Source organism: Eublepharis macularius, chromosome 7, assembly GCF_028583425.1.
Source record: "Eublepharis macularius isolate TG4126 chromosome 7, MPM_Emac_v1.0, whole genome shotgun sequence".
NCBI classification, from domain to species: domain Eukaryota; kingdom Metazoa; phylum Chordata; class Lepidosauria; order Squamata; family Eublepharidae; genus Eublepharis; species Eublepharis macularius.
Genome location: NC_072796.1, coordinates 95,106,632 through 95,125,937, shown reverse-complemented (window position 1 = coordinate 95,125,937; position 19,306 = coordinate 95,106,632). Strand labels below are relative to the sequence as shown.

General features: G+C 40.7%; 1 protein-coding gene across 1 annotated transcript in view; it reads right to left on the bottom strand.

Annotated features, from left to right (window-relative positions):
* PREX2 (phosphatidylinositol-3,4,5-trisphosphate dependent Rac exchange factor 2) overlaps positions 1-19,306 on the bottom strand; it is a 194,521-nt gene that overhangs the window by 168,386 nt on the left and 6,829 nt on the right. Inside the window, exons 2-3 of the mRNA XM_054984937.1 lie at positions 715-786; positions 513-635 (exon numbers count right to left, since the gene is read on the bottom strand). Of these exons, the coding sequence (XP_054840912.1) occupies positions 513-635; positions 715-786 (195 nt within the window). The remainder of the gene's footprint in view (positions 1-512; positions 636-714; positions 787-19,306) is intronic.

The following is a 19,306-nucleotide window of genomic DNA, read 5'->3' as shown; positions in this document are numbered from 1 at the left end:
ATGCTAAAGGCTACCACAGTGAAAATACAATTCCAACAAAATTAACACTGTAACATAGGGCCAAGCTACAAGTGACGAATGACACTTGCCTGGTAAGTGAACAAACTCATGTGTGTTCCTCCCTGTTCACTTGACATTCACTTGTGCGCCACTTGATCAAGTGGAGCGCAAGTGAATGGCAAGTGAACAGGGAGGAATACACTTGCCAGGCAAGTGTCATTCGTCACTTGTAGCTTGGCCCATAGTAGTGCAGTCCTGAAGAGAGTTACATAATTCTAAGCCCAATTGACTTCACTGAGCTCCAAAGAGTGTAATTCTGCTTAGGGTTGCGCTGTAAAACTTTTAGTACTGATTTCAGCTTCCAAGTGTCCTCAAAAAACCTAAAATTATGCAATCTTTTTTTGTCCTCAAATCAGAGTATATGCATTTCTGTGCCAGCAGTTACTGGGGTGAAAAGTTGAAGAGAGAAATATCAATTAAATACTATACTTATATGATTAAAGTTGGCATACAAAGTGAAGAAAGCAGGTTCCCACTTCTTGTTGAGCATTGGGTTCAGGTAGTAGACATTCCTCAATACTGGACAGAAAATCCTTGTGCAGTTCAAGAATATCTTCAATATTTGAGAACAACATCTGTAATTAAGAAATGTAAAATATAAATAAACAAAAGCAAATGACAATAAAAAGGGAGCAAGAATAAGTAACTACTAACCTTAACTGTTTCCTCTGTAACATTTTTATCAACTTTGGAAGCAGCCCATTGCATTATTCTGTGAAAGAATGCCTGGAAAAAATTAAGAAATGATAAAGGCATTAAACAGCATTAGAGTACTCACAATATTCTCTGACAGCAAAAACACAAGAAGTGTTGACACAGGCAATTTACTTCATCAGATATGTGAAATTAAATGGTGGTATAATGCACCCACTGGCTTAAGTACATTAGAAGAATTAACTTAAGAATTAACAATTGCTGTATAGCACATATGATCATGTAGCTCCTTATTCCTCCCATAGATCCTGCTAGTTACCAGTACGGTACTATAGAGCTCAAAGAGGAGGACTGGAGGTCTTGGGGGAGGACACCTGTGAGCACTCATCTTGCAGAACACTTCCTCGTTGTGCTGTTAATGACTTCATTCCTGGTGCAATGTGGAAGTGACAGATCACACTGTGTGGCGATTCAGTAAAAACTGGCCCCAAATTAAGTGTTTGGGGTGAATTTTTATTGACTTAGCTCCTGGCACAACCCATTGCTTCTACATTGTGAGAGAAATGAGGTCATTCCCAGAGCAATGTGAAAGTGTTCTAGAGCACGATCCAGAGTTATCCGCCCCATTCCTATGTCTCCTCCACCCCCACTGCCAGTGAAGTGAGAGATGGCAGGGGGCAGAGGCTGGGAGCAGGGGATATATTTGTGCACAACATATGAATGTTAAATTCAATTCATAACCATTCAATATTCTTTGTAGGAGATAATGTGCTTTCCTTAACCTTGCAGTGACATTTTTTAAAAAAAGATTTTGGAAGCACTTGCCAGGCTCCTATGGCTCTCCTCCTCTGTTCATTAACCTGTGCCAGCAGTACAGGAAGAGGCATCCAATCATGTTGCTGCTCTAACATTGAACAAAAAGCCCCTTCTTTCTGTAATTTACCAGCTGGATGACCACCTGTTTCCCCTATTTGGCTGGAGCACTGAAGATACAAAAGGAAACACACAACCCGCTATCCAAGGACAATAACACGCCCCATCTTTTTTAAAGCAAAGATTCTAATCTAGCCTGTGAATTTAAATTTGGGAGCACATATAAAATATGATATAAACATGTATTCTTCCATTAAGTGCTGCAGTTCTGACGAGCCTCACAACCACCACCCTTGCTTCAGCTTAGATTCTCTGTCTGGACACTGGCTCTTCTCCTTGACATTGGTTCTGTTGGGCTTTGTTGGTTTAGTTTGCATGGGAGTAGGACTTGCATTTGGGACTGGTTTTTGGCCAGGGGCTGCCTTTGCTTAAGCTTTCTCTTTGCCTCCGAAATGTTTCCCCCACAGGAGACAATGGAGAGTGGCTGGGAGCACTTAGTTCAGGGGCCCATAGAAAGGACCCCAGGGTTCAATCTTTCTGAAAATTAGGGGGTCATTAGTGGACAGTAAGGAATAGGTAACCTGCAAATTTGGTAGAGTTTGCTTGAAAATTGCCCCTCTCATCTCTTGGATAGCCCCCCAATCGTTTTCCCCATAGAAAATAATGTCAGGCTACATTTGGAATTTTCTAACCAGTTTTGACAATCTTTCCTATATTTCAGGGATAGCAAAAAAATTTGGTATCTTGATCACTGTTGTTGTTTTTTTGGGGTGCACACCCTTCTTCAGAACCCCAATGCACAAAGCTAAAAGGCCTTCTGGAAAAGGTAAGTATTCCAATCCACTGGAAAGCTAATATCCTACTCCTGGATCTGATAATTGCCTTGCAGCAGTTTGAACATTCTCTGCTGTCTGCTTTTATTGATGATTTCTTTATAAAACAGATGCCATTCCAAGACTATAATCAAGAAATTTTGATAGATAAGATTGTGGTAAAATTGTTATTTCAATCACTACACCTTGTCATATTAAATGTGTTATTTGAATCAAAATAAGCCCTAGGAAGTACTATTTGTACAAAGGAATTAGGTACCCATTATAACTTTAAAAAAAACCCTAATCTTTAACTTCAGTGTTGATGACACTGCCTGAACATGAAATGTCATAGATCTTTGAGTGGCATGCAATCTAAAGCCTGATTTAGTCTCCTTTCTTGAAAATTCCATGGTCAAAACTATCATTCAAGGTATTCGAGGTACAAAATTAACCCTATATTGAGAAGCTTTAGCCGTCAGTCCACTTGGCATCTAATAATGCTATAGTACCATATACTCATTATAACTCATTCAATTATTTCTACAGTAAATAAAACCTGACTAATAGGCTTCCCACATTTCAGAATGACCCTATTTCTGCAACTCAAAAATACATTAATCTTTAAACAATGCCATCCATCCATAATTTATAATGAAATTTCAGCGAATGTACATAATGAATTAATGTCTCCATTACATTTTTCAGAGATTATGCAGAAGAGTTTATTTCCCAGTTTTCATCCACATTTCACCTTTTAATATACTTTGGGAGCAAATAATATAAAATAATATTTTATAGCTTCCTATTTAAATCTAGCTGAATTTATCAAATCAGTATTTTCTGTTGAATATTATAATTAGAGATGGGCACGAACAGCAATACGAACAAAAAAAAGCCACGAACAGCCCAATCTGCTGTTCGCGAATAAGCTGTTCATGAGGCCCCATTCTAAATGAACAGGTGGTCGTTGCAGGCCTCGTTCGTTGCTGTTCATTGCTGTTCGTCAAGCCAGACAGTCTGGCACCTGCAATCAATTCCCTTGGCAACTTAGGCAGGGATTGTCTGAACTCTGTTGGAACTCCTGCTGTTGCCCTGGAAACCCCAATCTAAACCCAATTTAGCTTGATAGGCAGGTCTTCCTTTCAAGTGTGGGGCTCCAAATTTGTTACAAGGGAGCAAAGAGCAGGGTAGAGGAGGGGGGCTCCCAGCTCTGGCTTAGTTTGCAGACAGTGGAGAGGGAGAGGGTTGCTGTTGGCATTTTGATAGAGAGTGCATTGGAGCTTGAATTTTCTTTCTGTGCGGTGGGATAGGGATCTACCCCTTCAAGTTCCAGGGCTGCTGCCAGGCTCTGGGACCAAGCTATTAATTATTGGTACCTTTCCTGCTGCCTGCTCAGGTAAGGTTTCTGGGAGTGGTGCGGTAAGGATCTACCCCTTCAAGTTCCAGGGCTGCTGCCAGGCTCTGGAGCCAAGCTATTATTTATTATTGGTACCTTTCCTGGTGCCTACTCAGGTCAGGTTTCTGGGAGTGGTGCAGTAGGGATCTTGACTTGGATGATGACTGGAGGAGAGCCTGCTGGCTGGCCCCCACAAACAGCCAACCACGAACATGTTTGTGAACAGGGCCATGTTCGTGGTTGTTTTTGAGTCCCTATTTAAGGATGGCAATGAACAACAAACATCATGTTCAGGGGGTTTTCTGTTTGTGCCCACCTCTGATCATAATACATACTGCTGCCATAATGGAAGAAACATAAACCAATAATATGATTATTATACTTTTATCTCATTCTTCCTCCAGAAGCTCAAGACTGTATGCATGACTTTTTCATTTTTATTAACAACTTCATGAGTAAATTAGGTTGAGAGACAATAACTGGGCCAAGATTCACTCTGGCCCTTTTCACCTGGCACACTTTAAACTGGCTTTTCTGAGCGTTCATGCCAATCAGTGCTGAATTCACCTGGGGTACCCACATTCTGCACTGCACACTGCCAAAGCGATTTGGCATCTGTTTTTTTATTCCAGACATGTTGAAATGTGTCTCTTTGGAGTTGCCTTTTGTGAGGGCTGCAGCTGATGTCACCTTTTTTATTATTATTATTAATTTCCAAAAGAGGCAATACATACAAAACAGTATATAACTATACACTGATGTCACCTTTTAAAAAATTTAGCGCATCCATTGTAGCATTACAGTGATGGAACTCATTGTGTCAACCATCTCCTTCTCCCTGTCCCTGATTTGCTGATTGGACTGTCTCTTGCCCACCATTTTTTTTCAGAATTCTGGAGACACAACTGGCTGCAGAGTTCTGGGCTTTTCACGCTTGTTCCAGTAGCAGATTGCAGCCATTGGAGTTCTTCGTGATTGCCAGAGCAAAATGTTCAAATGTTGCTGCCCAAATAAAACAGCATTCTCATTGGCCTCTTCACATCATATGGCCATGTTCCAGGATGGGGAGGGTGGATTCTTGAGATGATCCCCCCTCCCCCAGTTTCCAAATCACTATGATCATGATCCCTGGTCATAAAGAAAGGAAAAAATGAAAACCCAAGAAACGGATCAGTGGAGAATGTGGATTGCCATCAGGGAAAGGGACAGACATTGTTTAAAGGGGTAGAATGCATGAATGTCACAGGATTGCAACATTCCCCTACTGTAAAAGGTGGGGGGAGTTGGCTGCTTGCTGTGAGGTTTCTCCTAAAGCCAAAGAATCAGTCAGATAAGAAAAATGTAATTTGTGGACACAGTGCTATTATGACCCTTTCCTTGTTTTTTTTTTTAAAGGGGGAAGGTATGAAGTGATTTCCACTGGGTTGCTAACCAATTGACACCCAGGAGAAAAAAGGAGGGGTGGGAGAGAAGCAGTACACAATATAAGATGCATCAATGTTGATTTAATAGCAGCTTCAAAAAAGTGCTCTGAGAAAAAAAGTTGGGGGAAAGCTGGGGGAAGTTCAGTTCTGCAGCCGACGCCTCCTTTTCTTGTGTGGAACTCTGGAGATCAGGAGAAGTACAATAGAATCTGGATAACTGTAAACTGACCATGTAGAAAACACCTCAGTAAATCTCATAGATGTGTTTCTTTGTGCTTTTATTGACCTTCCACTAAAAACACATTATTATTATTTTTTGCCAGTTTGATTTTACTCTATTGACTATAGTTAACTCTATTGACTGTAGATAATGACTGAGCGATATGGATTTTTCAACGGTAGCACTTTTCTTTATTCCTAAAAATTCTTATTTCCATGACAGTTTCCCTATAATGAATACCTGCTCCGATAATGTATATAACAACTTCTCTCTTAACAGTGCAGTCCTCCTAAGCAGAGCTACTCTAGTTTAAGCCCACTGATTTCAATGGGCTCAGACTGGAGTAAATCTGTTTAGGATTGCATTGTAAATGTAAGACTGTTATTTTCTTATGTTCTTATGCATGATTTGCCCGTTAGTGACTACATTCTAATTCTATTCAGGCTCCCATATTAACTGTCATGTATTTTTTGTAAATGTTCCGTAACTGTCTACAATTGAAACTTTATTTACTTTGTTCGTATATTAGGACACCCTGCTCCCTGTTTCCTGGCCTTAGTTTTACCACCTTTGCAACGAATGCTGGCAGAAAGGCAGTCTCCACATTGGTGTGCTTAAGATTTGAAAGAACACTGCTGTTCTTCCTATGTTACACTAAAGTAGAGGTACAACTTCTCCTTTCACTAGTAAATCAATTCCCAAAGTGAATGCTATTATCAAGAACAAGAAGGCTCTATGGTGCTTGTTAGACTTTGACAAGAACAACTCTTTTTTTTATCTGTCCAGTTGTCTTGTCAGGCAAGGAGGCCCATGACTCCAAGCCAGGTTCTAGCAGCTGTTCAAACACTACTGACCACTACTTCTAGCAGGACATAGAATTTCATAGAATTCAAACATGTATGTTACCACAAAGAAGGTGCCAGCTAGTAGGAGGTTTCTATACTTACTGCAGTAATCCCTGCCAGTGAGGACAAACCATTACCATTCTTTCTCCTGAGATCAAATCAACAGCAGTACAACCTGGAATATCAAACACTTTTTCTCCCAACTAATGTTCTCCTGTTGATTACAAATTTTCTACTGTATCCTAATCTTCCCTGGTATAGCTTCCTCCTTGAATAAGATTTACCAAACAATCATATATATATTTTTCTTATGACACAACTCTGCCAATACAAAAATAATTCTATTGGCATAAAAACAGAACAGCTTGTGAAGTGCTGCCGAGTAATACATCATTCATTCCTCCCCCCACCTCCCCACCCCCCCACACACACAAAGCACAGAGAATTCACTCTAGTTTTCTGGCACTTCCTGTCATGAATAACAGCCTTAAATTTGTATTTCCCACGTCTTGTGTCATGTTGTACTCAGTCTCTATTTGAAAACTTAGGACCTACATTTGAAATAGACATATAACTTGATTCTAAATTATACCAGTGACCTTCAGAGAACTTCTATAAAGCTAAAAACATCCCTTACATTAACGTTAGCACAAAGTATGGGAGAATTTCCAAAAGTTTCCCAATTGCAGGCTTTTTTGCACAATATAGATGAATTTCTTTCCCCTCAATTTACTTTGAAAGAAAACATTGATGATTACATATATCGTTTTTAAAAAATCCATCATGAATAAGTTGGGCAGATAAGAAAAGAAGCATGGAATTCTAATAAAAAAAACTATACAAAGAATTTCATAACAAAACCCAAGTACATTCTGTTAAAAAGAACCCTATCCTCTTCACTGCATCAGAAATTATATTAATTAGCCTAAAATTTAAAAAAATCTGATTATATCAAATCCTTCTTTTAGCTCTGTATGTTATTACATCTAGTTTGGAGAACAGACCATCTTTAGACTATGGACAATCTATGTGGGAATATTTCAAGAATGACAACAAAAAATTTAATCTATCTAAAGGCACCCATGGATGCCCTGGTTTGCCGATTGCTGAAAACATTCGGCTGCTATAAATAAAAAAGAACTTTTGCATCTAATCACAGCATGAATTTAAGCTGAAAACTGCTGCACAGGGACTTCATTGAGAAGTCTGGGCTGACCGCCACGCTTGTATTCATGAATAAAATGGCATGCAACCATTCCATCCTCCTCGACCACGATATTCCTAAGCTCTTTTATTGCTTCCTTTGCTAAACAGAAGAATCAACATCCTCCATGATCCAAAATAAAGGCACTCGGCATCTTCAACATGGTCACTTGCATTTTATTCCACTGATGCCTCATCACTTTGAAACACAACCTTCCTTCATTGACTATATGAGGAAACTTAACACCCAGCTGTTAAGATCTTTGACTTAACTCTGATATTACTGCAGTCAGAGGTGTCTGTTCTTATGTTTTTATCCCATCTTCTTTGTAAAGAGCTCAGGCCAGTATATTTTGTTGCCCTCACAACAAATCTGTGAAGTAGGTTAGGCTGAAAGTGAGTAACTAGCCTAAGATCATCTAATGAGCTTCATGGCTAAGTCAGGAACTGAATGTACAACTTTGTCTGCTACTGTACCCCAGATGTCTCCAGCGTGACACCCATGGATACCCTGGTGCCCATAAAAGGTTTTTAGAAAGAGGACAGAGCCAGATGGGCTTTTGCCTAGCAGGGCTTCAGGCTGGCCACTGGAGATGTGAAACCCCACAGGATAGGTCCCACACTGATGATAACTGGTCTCCAATGGCAACCTTTTGAACCCTATCCATGAAGAACCATTTGAACCAGTTGAATGCTCATCCCCTAATATCCTCTGTCTCCGAGCATCTCAACAAGATGAAGCCTCCAGGTGATAGCTGGAGATCTCCCAGAATTACAACTGAACTCCAGGCAACAGAGATTAATTCCCCTGGAGAAAATGGCTGCTTTGAAGGGTGAACTCTATGGAATTATACCCCACTGAGGCTCCTCCCCTCCCAAACCTCTTCAGGTTCCACCACCAAAATCTCCAGGAATTTCCCAATCTGGACCTGGCAACCCTAACAAGATGACATACATGGTTCAGTCTCTAGACTGCTTCCCAGACATTTTTGCATTCTGCACAGTGAAATGCTGCATCAGCTGCAGAGTTCATTTTTTCCTGAGGTTTGTGCAGTTTTTCTCCCTGCAACATACTCTGGTTTTTTTTCTAGAGAAATCAAACCAGGGCTTTTTTGAAGTCAGAATGTTTTCTTTAGTGTGTGATCTGGCTCTTGCCCTGCCTTTCACCCTGTCCTTTGTCTCCCTGCATCCTGATAGGTTGAATAGCAACCAATCTAGGTTTTTCTTTAAATTGTTTTTAAAACAACAATGTTGCAACACTGGTGCATTAAAAAAAAACCCTTGCAAGCTTCATAAGCCTTAACAGCTGTGATATGGGTAATGTCATGTCTGTGCCCCATCCATGACATTATTTGATGCTGACCTGTTGTTCTGAACCAATGTTTCATGCTATACTTTAATGTCATATTGCCAATGCCATAACTGCTTTGCTTTCACAGTCTTACTGAAGCTGCAGGTGTCTTATCTAATGGCTTTGGAAGCTCTCAGTGCTTCTGACCTTGTACACTGCTCGCTCCCATGAATTACTGTGTTTCAACTTTGATCTCCTGCTCTCTCGGTGTCTAGACTTGATAGTAAAAATATGTGAGAAGTTTTCAGCAGAGGTTTGCACCAAAAGCCATGTTTTACAGATGGGAGGGGGGAAAGGAGTAATTGTGTTCTTTAAGAGGAATGGTTTTCCCACATGATGCCATTCCTGTCAACCTGTTCTTATTGCTTAGTTGCTTACCTTGCTTCTGAGTAATTCTATGGACATATCTGTGGAAAGTATCTCCCATACTTTTCAATCTCTACATAAAGCCTTTAGGAAAAAAACATTCATAGTTTTGGGGATGGCTGTCATCAATATGCAGGTGATACTCAGTTCTATCCAAATCTTCTGGTGGTGCCGTAGAGATCCTGAATAGTTGTCTGGCTGGTGTGATTAATTGAATAAGAGTAAACAAATCTAACTAAACCTTGAAAAAACTGAGGTCATGCTGGTTGGGAGAGTGGAAATTCTGAAGGACACGGCACTCTCCGCTTCTGATGGAGTTCAGCTGACCCTTGCTGACTCAACCTTGGGGTTATAAGCAAGTTAATGCAGTTGTAAAAATAGCTCTTTCTTCCACCTCAGTCTAGCCCAGAAGAGGTCCCTTACCTTGATATAGCTGTCCTGGCCACCTGGATCCATGCCACAGCAAGAACAGTGAGAACAGACTAGGCACTTTACATTGGTATCTCCTCAAAATCAACACAGAGCCCACGACAGCTCCACTCACCTGAGCAGAGCCTTCTGCTCATATATATGCTTTCTCCATTGCAGCCCCACCTTATGGAATGGCCAGCCTAATGAGGTCAGGAAAGCTCCCACTCTCCTGGGTATCTACAAACTATGCAAAACTTAATTATACAAGAGGTCTTTCCTGCAATAAGGTTGTACTGTACAGAATGGTTTAGAAAGTTGCTTGGGTAAAGGTTTAGGAACTATGATTTATACTATACTGTGCTCATGCTGCCTGTTGCTGTAAATAGGACCCTACTATGTAGTTTTCTGCATTGTTTAACATGTCATGTTAGTACCAGCATTCTGCTTCAATTCTGTTTTTAGATTTCTGGTTGATTTCAGATTTCTACAATACATAGCCTATTGTTTTGTTTATTAGATGTCTCAACCTGTAGATGGTACTGACTGTTTAATCCGCCATCCAGTGAGAAAGGAGGTTTATAAATAACATAAATAAACAAACAAACAAATAGGTCTTTGGTCTTGTATCTAATATTTGGACCAATGGAAAGGAAGTGTCTCAGGATGCCTCCTGTCATACTCTGCAAGGCCTGTGACTGTTTGATTCTGTTTGACTCTGATGTTAGAAGCTGAAGCTGTTCTCTGCCTGGAATGTGAGAGCCTACTGTTATCTGTGCTGTTTCTCTGTCGCCTGGGAAGCTGGGCCCCATGGCCTTGGCGTTTCTAATTCATCATCTCTGCTTTGTCCTGTTGCTCATCTATTGAACTTGGCTACCTGTTTCCTGAAGGGGGTGGGGACTCAGGGGATTAGGCTGTGCTTAGAAGCCTACATATGTTATGTGCTTGTAGAGAAACGCCATTCCTGGCAAGGAATATAATAGGGAATGATACTAGTAGCTTATCAATAAAATTGCTTTAACTCATGCAGATCCTGGGCTCATGCAGTGAAGTCATTGAGAGTTACTTGGTAAAACCTTACAGGAAGTGAGTGTTTTAAAAAATGTGTGCATATGAACGTATTCTTGTAACAACCCATGCTCTAGCTATCAGCATGGAACAACCTGATGACAACTAATATAAAAAAAGCTAAATAGCCTGTAAACTGAGGAAACTTGAGCTAGCTTTTGTGGTGTATTATGAGATCTTACATTGACCAGGTCAGGCTGGTTGGTCAGGCCTTGAAATCTGGTATGTGGGTCAGGGAGGAGAATTCACACACCCTAATTGTTCTTCTGCCAGAAACAAAGAAGAGCAGCCTCAATTATATAATCCACTTTACAAGAAAGAAATATCAGTGTTTTATTTATTATAGATTATTATGTACCATACAAAAACATACAAATTTTGCAAACAATAATTAAAACAATATAATTTATTTTCAAAAATAAGCAAAGTATGGCGGATTGAATATTCAAATGCAATCCTAAATATGAAATCTATTAAAAATTCTTTCTGGCCAAGTTGAAAATATCATCATGTTCATTACTATTATGATAGCAAGGATTAGCATGATAAAAATAGTGTTGCCATGTGCCACCTGGGAGTGGGAGGTGTCCTGCCCTTAGTGGGCCTTTCCCACTAAGGAAGAAAAAGAAAAAAAATTAATGCCAAGACCACGGCAATACAGCCCGGAAAACCCACAACAACCATCGTTCTCCGGCCGTGAAAGCCTTCGACAATACATCAAAAAAAATTAAGACTGTCAGCAACAGCACAATGTCATTTCCATGGATTTGTGAACACAGAAGCTGCATAAGATTCCAAATAAAAAATGCCCCCCTTGGTCCAGACTTTCAAGACCTTGGGACAGATAAACAGCTGCGCTTCTGGATGCTGGAAAAGATTCAAGCTCTGAGCCTGCAACTTATGCAACATCTGAGAGCGAGAGAGACCTATTGGATTTACACTCTGAACACTTTACATCCACATGGCTTGAATGAGGAAGCGCATTGGCTATGTGTTTGATATTATATTGTCCTTGCAGTATGTATTTATTATGCTGGGTATGATTGATATTCATGTACATACTGTTATTTTCCCCTTTCCACTTATTTCTCCTGTACTAATGGATAGATACATTCCTAGTGTGTGCTTCCCCCCCCTCCCCATTCTTATTTCATCATCCATTCTGACTGCATCACCCCCTAGCCTAGCCTGCCATATAAGGGGTGAGGCACTTTACATTTGGCACTACACACTACTACGTTACTCTAGACTGCACTTAGCATTGATTCTTCTTGGACCAGAATAGGAAGGTAATTTTTATTAATTGGGTAGTGTTATCTATATATATAAAGACAAGTGTCCTCCTGACTGACTCATCAACGGCCAGCCCAAACCCCTGGACCTAAAAACATGACATTTTGGGGAAATGTTCCTTTCATGTAGTAAACACCCACTAAGAAGGAATTTTAAGAAATTCGCCACCTAAGGGGGTAAAAAGGAGTAAAATGTGTTTTCCCATAGGGATACAGCTTCCCTGTGTGGCTGGCAGGCTGCTGCCTGCTCCCCCCCTCACCCGGCCAACTGCCAACTTGGCCGCTCTTCCTGGATTGGGCCAGCCTTTCAAGGTCGTTTGTATATGTGCTCACAACTTTCCACACCTCATTCTCCGTCCAGAGACAGTTGGAACACAGAGACCATTCGCATATGCAGCCTGATCAGTCCTCGCCCCCCACATTCTAAACACTATGCAGTTGCTCTTGGGAGTCATTGAATGTGTCCTGAGGTAAAATGCATCTCCCAGTCTTCCCCTAAAAGTTCACTATGGTTGCCAATCTCCCTGTGGGGCCTGGCTTTCCTGTGTGGCTGGAAAGCTCCTGCCTACTTGTACCCCCTCTCTCTGATTGGTCAGCTGTAGAACTCTGATTTCTGAGGTAGAAATCAGGTAAAGAAAACAACTACTTTAAATCCAGTTAAAATACTTATGGGTATGTTACATTTCATCGACCGTGTACAGAAGTGTCATGTCATGCTTCAGCATGACATCATTTGGGGCCAAGCAGGGACTACAAGATGGCTTCAAGCTGAGAGCCAGTTTGGTGTAGTGGTTAAGAGTGGGGGACTCTAATCTGGAGAACTGGGTTTGATTCCCCACTCTTCCACTTGAAGCCAGCTGAGTGACCTTGGGCTAGTCACAGCTCTCTGGAGCTCTCTCAGCCCCACCCACCTCACAGGGTGATTGTTGTGAGAATAATAACATACTTTGTAAACTGCTCTGAGTGGGCATTAAGTTGTCCTGAAGGGCAGTATATAAATCAAATGTTGTTGTTGTTGTTGTTAATGTTATTATTCATGCCGACTTTCAAAGGTTATCCCTTGGTCGGAAGTCTGCTGCCCAAACCTCCACAGGAAGCCCAATTCCTGCAAATCTATTTCATAGGCGAGGATGAAAAAGGACTGTGCTTGAGGTGCAGCAACATTCCTGACATCAAACAAGAACTGGTCAAACACCCCTGTGCAGCATCTCTAAACAACGCAACATGGCCCAAGTGCTACAGAACTGTAAGCTTATTGTTTGGGATGAGAGCATCATGGTGCACAAGGGGTATTTTGAAGCACTGAGCATAACCCTCAAAGATGTCAGGTGCAATGAGAGAGTGATGGGAGGAGTCACTGTGCTGCTGGCTGGAGACTTCCAGAAGACTCTGCCAGTAGTCCCAAGAGGAACTCGAGCTGGCGAGGTTACCGTGTATGTCAAGGCATCGTATATGTGGCCCCTCATCAGGAAACTCTCACTAAGAAAGAACGTTAGAGTCCACATAAGATGCGAGGTGTCCGCTGGGGAATTCTCTGAACTCCTACTAAAAATAGGGGATGGAGATCATCCTGAATCCAAGGGAAAGATGACCACCCCTGCAGGCCTGGGCACAGTAGTGACAACCCTAGCAGACCAAACAGCCACGATATACCCTGATATCACCACTATCATGGAGAAGTCCATGGACTGGCTGAGCAAGCATGCCATTCTGACCCCCAAGAATGGCAAGGCTGTCGTCATTAATGAAACACAACTTAACTCCCTCAAATGGACAGAAATGGAGTACAGATCTGTGGACTCAATGGTGCAAATGGATGACACAGTCCACTGCCCCGTGGAATTCCCCAGCACACTCAACCCTCCTGGCTTCCCAGCCCACAAGCTTTTCCTCAAAGTGGGGACTTCAGTGATGCTGCTCTGGAACCTCAACCCACCCAAACTCTGCAGTGGCACCAGACTGCAAGTGAAAGCCCTCCACAGGAACACCATCAAGGCCACATTGTTCACCAGTAGTGGTCGGGAGGGAGTGGGTGTTCATACCATGCATATCATTCATACCATCAGAGAACCCCTTTAAGTTCATGAGAATGCAGTTCCCCTTCAAGGCCTGCTTTGCTATGACGATCAACAAGTCCCAGGGGCAGACACTGAAGGTGGCAGGAATTGACATGAGGGAGGACTGCTTCTCACATGGGCAGTTCTATGTGGCCTGCTCCAGAGTGAGCTCACCCAGCAGCCTGATGATCCCAGCACCTGAGGGGAAAACCACCAATGTGGTCTACAAAGAGGTTCTTCAGTAGAAAAAACCCGGTTGTACGTATTTTTCACTTTATTTATTGCAATACAATCTTTTCCTTTTAAAAATCTCTTCAATAAATGTTATATTTCAAAATTCATTTCATCAGTTTTCAGCATCAACACCCTTCACTTTATTCAAACACCTTTGTGCAGCTCGGGTACTATGCTATTATACTACAAAACCAACTAAAAAAAACCCCACAAACCAAAAAATGTCACACACCCATAAATAATATAACTGGATTTAAAGTAGTTAAATACTGTAGCAAAGCATGGGTATCAAGCTAATTACATATAGTTTACTCTATGTGATTTATCTTTTTCCAAATTTTGCTCTTAGGATATTCTTAAAGTATCCTTTGTAGGTACACAATTGAATTACCATCCAAGACACATGAACCTGACTAGGACAGAAGGTGATTTCAAATGAGGCTTTTTAAGTACAGCTCTGCCTTGACTTATTAATATTAATTAATAATCAATATTTTTTTCTTTTTTCCTTTTTTCCTTTTCTAGTATAATTCCAACGTGGTCCTTCTTATTATATTTATTAATTACTGTCATATTATTGCGTTGTCTGGAGTTCCTGTGTAATAATTATGCTTGACTACTGAAGGTCACATGGCCAAAACACATTTGGTCAGGGTTGCATAAGGTTCTTGTTTGAGTTTTTTGTTTGATTTCAAATCTGAATTGAGGCTATTATTTGGGCCTGTAATACTTTTTATATTATCCTGTAATAAATACATGTATTTTTCATATTGATATGTATTCTGTTTTATATTTAGTAATTTTAATACTTGGCTCTTTGATTGGGTGAAAAGGTCAGCCACGACCTCAGTCATTCCCTCCCCCCTCCCCCCCCCGAGATCCTGGAATATTTATTTTATTCTGTGTAAAAAATTCTTCCCAACACAAGGAAGTCAGAGTGGATGGGCAGGCCAGCAGAGGAGAACAATACGGGAACCCACTACTTCTGCTGCATTTTGGAGCCAAGATCATCTGCATAGCATAATGTAGGGGTCAGGCTTTTCTTTTAATTAATCAGTCCTCCCTTTATAGATGAGCGATGAAAGAAATTGTTCCAATTAATTTTTGTTTGGGAAATGTAGATTTACAGCACTTAAAGCTCTAGATTATTACAAAAGCAAAAGTTAATTAGCCTCTTTAACATTCCGGACAATTTTGGTATTTTCCAGGTCCTGGTCAAACTCCCACCATAAAAATATTCTTGCAGATAATTTTCCTTCATTTTCTTTTATGCATAGGAGAACTAATCAATCTACCTTGATAAAGGGCACGGGTGATGCTATTGATATTTAATTCTGAGTTAATGAATGACCATTCAGGTTTTTCCTCACTTTGTAACACAGCAGACAAGCTATAAATGACAAACTGGAAGTGACTGGAAGAGATTTTGATTTTCAATGGTAATTGTATCTCAACTTCCTTTTGACTTCACATGTTGTATCAGTAATACAACTGATTTGTTACAGAGGAAGGGGAAAGGAAACCATGCAACCTTATCAAAAGGCACAGGCATCTGAAGTCCTTCCTTCCCTGTTTAAACCATTTTTGCAAGCCATACAGCACAAACTACTATAACAGTTGATTAATACTTTTCCTATGAATAAATTCAAAGCTGTTTGGAGTACAAATATATGGAACAGATGCTAAGAAAACTAACATGTTAAGAAACCTAATTTTAGCTCCCAAACCTTCTGGTGGCACAGAAATATTGAGAGGTCAAGCAACACATTACATTACTTTAATTCAGTGCTCCATCTCTACTATAAAAAACTAAAACTAGTAAAGCCAAGAAATCTACACAGACGCCCACAGCAACATTGGTCTTGCATTGCCAACAGAGCTTATACTTGCATTATTTCTCAAATATTCTGTCTTTTCTTCTAAACTTCTGGAGATTTTAGAGTTGCCAACTCTGGGTTGGGAAAGCTACCGTTTTCTCCAGGGAAATGGATCTCTGTAACCTAGATATCAGTTATAATTTGGGGAGAACTCACTATTCCACCTGCAGGTTGGCAACCTTAGGAGATTCCCCCAATCTGGCATAAACCATCAGTTACATAGGTGACTATACAGTTCTACAAGTGACTATACATTATGCAGTTATGTGCATGCTTTATGCGAAGCTTGACAGTTGTCAATAGTAATCCCAAAATTGGCATTAAAAGAATAAAATGAGATCTCTTTGACACTCTCTGAAAATGAAACACCAGGAAATTTATAATCAGAGCAAGCAGCAGCTAAAATCACATTACAATGGAAAATAAGTATGCAACCACTTCGACAAATCCAGACATTCAGAGTGCAATCCTAAACAGAGTTACATCTTTCTAAGACCACTGAAATTAATGGTCTTAGAACGATGTATTCTGTTTAGGACTAGGATGTAAAGTGCATTCAATTTATAACATAGTCCTATATGACAAACAATTGGTTAGAGGAAACTAGTAATCCCTTGTTGTATCTGGTTCCAAGAAAATTGTTTATGCTATCCATTTCATTTACTACCCAGACAAGGATTGCTTATCAACATCTTGAGATAACTCCTGTCTAAAAGAAAAAGGATTTTCATGATATTCAGTCTTGTACCTTTCTTATCTATCTTGAGTCTAGGGTTGCCAGGTCCAGGCTGGGAAATTCCTGGAGATGGGGGGGGGTGGAGCCTGGAGTGGATGGGACTTGGGGAGGGGAGGGGCCTCAGAATGGTATAATGCCATACAGTCCATCCTCCAAAGCAGCCATTTCCTCCAGGTGAAGTGATCTCTGTCACCTGGAGATCAGTTGTAATTCCGGGAGATCTCCAGCCACTACCTGGAGGACAGCAGCCCTACTTGGGTCATGTACAGGTCACTGCATTTTTCTATTAGTGTTTTTCTTCACTAGAGACAACAACCATAAAATTTATGTAATGTCTCATTCCATGCTTTTCACTGAGCTGGAGTTTAAGAACCATGGCCATAAGGAAGATAGCTGCAGCACTATACTGTAAATTCTTGCACGAGAGGGTCCATGTACTTATATAATAGGCAGGTTCTATAGCAAAATGGAAGTAACTTCAATCCCTAAGACATTTGCATTTTAGAAACTAAGCACTGAACTGACACTTAAACAATCAGCGTCTACAGTGCAGCTGTGCCGGTGTGCTCTAAGTAGGGTTGGAAGGGTTTGGGGGTGGGGAAATGAGGAGGAGTGTGCGACATTGATGATGTTGCTATAATACTTCCAGCGAAAACCTATAAGTGATGTAGGGTAGCTCTAGGAATCATCAGAAACTCTATGGCTACACTGCATCACTTCAAGGTTTTCCCCAGAAGTAGTATAGCGATGTCAGCAATGGCAGTGGGTTTTTTTCTTCCGCTGCTGCAAAGAGGGCTCCCACCATAGCAAGAGGTCAGTAATCATAGCTTTAAGTCATGTTGAGGTGGAAAAGAAAGATATGGGGGGAAGAGAGAACAAACGCATAATTAAGAGAAACAAAAAAATTAAAGTTACAATATTTTGTATATTTCTTAAAGAAAGCCCCTAAGAACTGAGAGGTATTTACTTATAATTAAACATGCATACGCTCAGGCTATAGCTGCCTGCATGAAGGGGAAAGGAGGGAAAAACAGATATACATGCAACTGAGAAATTAAATTAAGAGATAACTTCTCTACTTCCATTTTTCTTGCATTAGCTTGGGTACAAAGATAAGTAATTGTGTGCACATTATAGGAAGGTAAGTGGGTGGACTCACTCTGCCTCATAAGTTTTCTCCCCATCTAACTAGGCAAATTCAAACAGTATAGGTTCCTACCGACCCCTGAACAAGCAAAATAGTTTTCAGGCAAAGTAGAAAAGGCAATTCTGTTAACCCATACTTTACTTTAAATTTTCACTTGACGAAAAAAAATAGGGAATACTCCTTTACTGGTACAACCCGAGTCTCATTAAGAGACCACTGAAGTTTTCCTGTAAAGGGAAGGTTTAAACTCTGAAAATCTAGGTTCCTGGAGAAGGCTTTAGCTTTTGCTGAAACCTGATATTATTGGCTGCTTCCTTCCTTTTGTATCAGCACAAAATAGGGCCGCCAACCTCCAGGTGGGATCTGAATATGTACCAGAATTACAAGAGATATGCAGACTACAGAGATCAGTTCACCTGGAGAAAATGGCTACTTTGGGGGTGGACTCTATGGAATTATGCCATGCTAAGGTCCTTTCCCTCCCCAAACTGCACTTTCTCCAGGTTTCACACACACCCCTCCCCAGATCCCCAGGAATTTTCCAACTTGGAGCTGGCAACCCTAATCCTAAGGCACAACTGGGAGGGGGGCTGCAGCAGAAGTTATTATAGGGATAGTTCTCTTACATAACCACTTCTGCATTCACACAGGATAAGATACAAGCCCATCTTTACTTATAACAGTGATATGTTTGACTTTTAAAATTACTTAACAACCTTCAAATGCTATGTTTTCCTTGAAAATCCTATCTGTATATCAAACTTACAGGCATCTTAGGTTTGGTGCTTGTATGCAGGTTTTTATCAATATAACCTAGACTTTGGCTCAGAAACTTTGGTATGTCAAATAGCAGCAATGCCTATGTGCTTTGAATAGGTGGAGAAAGAGGGTCCTTGTATAAATGAAAAGCCAATGAAAATGGAAAGTGTAAAGAAACCATCTCTCTGTTAAATTTCCAAATTAAACGAGGAAGCAGCAAAATAAGACCCTGCTCCCACTTTAGATAAAGATGTTGTAAAAATGTAGGGTACAAATATTTTAAACAAAGAAAAATGCTGCACAAATTATCCCCAACCTGATCACATGGCCTAGCAGAGAATGTGCACACATTACATGTACATACAGTGAACACACATATGGGCCTCAAGCTTGCTCAACCCACATCATCTGTATATGTACTCAGAACAATTTGTGGAAAATCCTGGACACGTTCAACCTGTATGCATTATGTTCTTTCAGATGTGCTACACAGTGTAGTGGATGAGGATTGCAGGTACAAT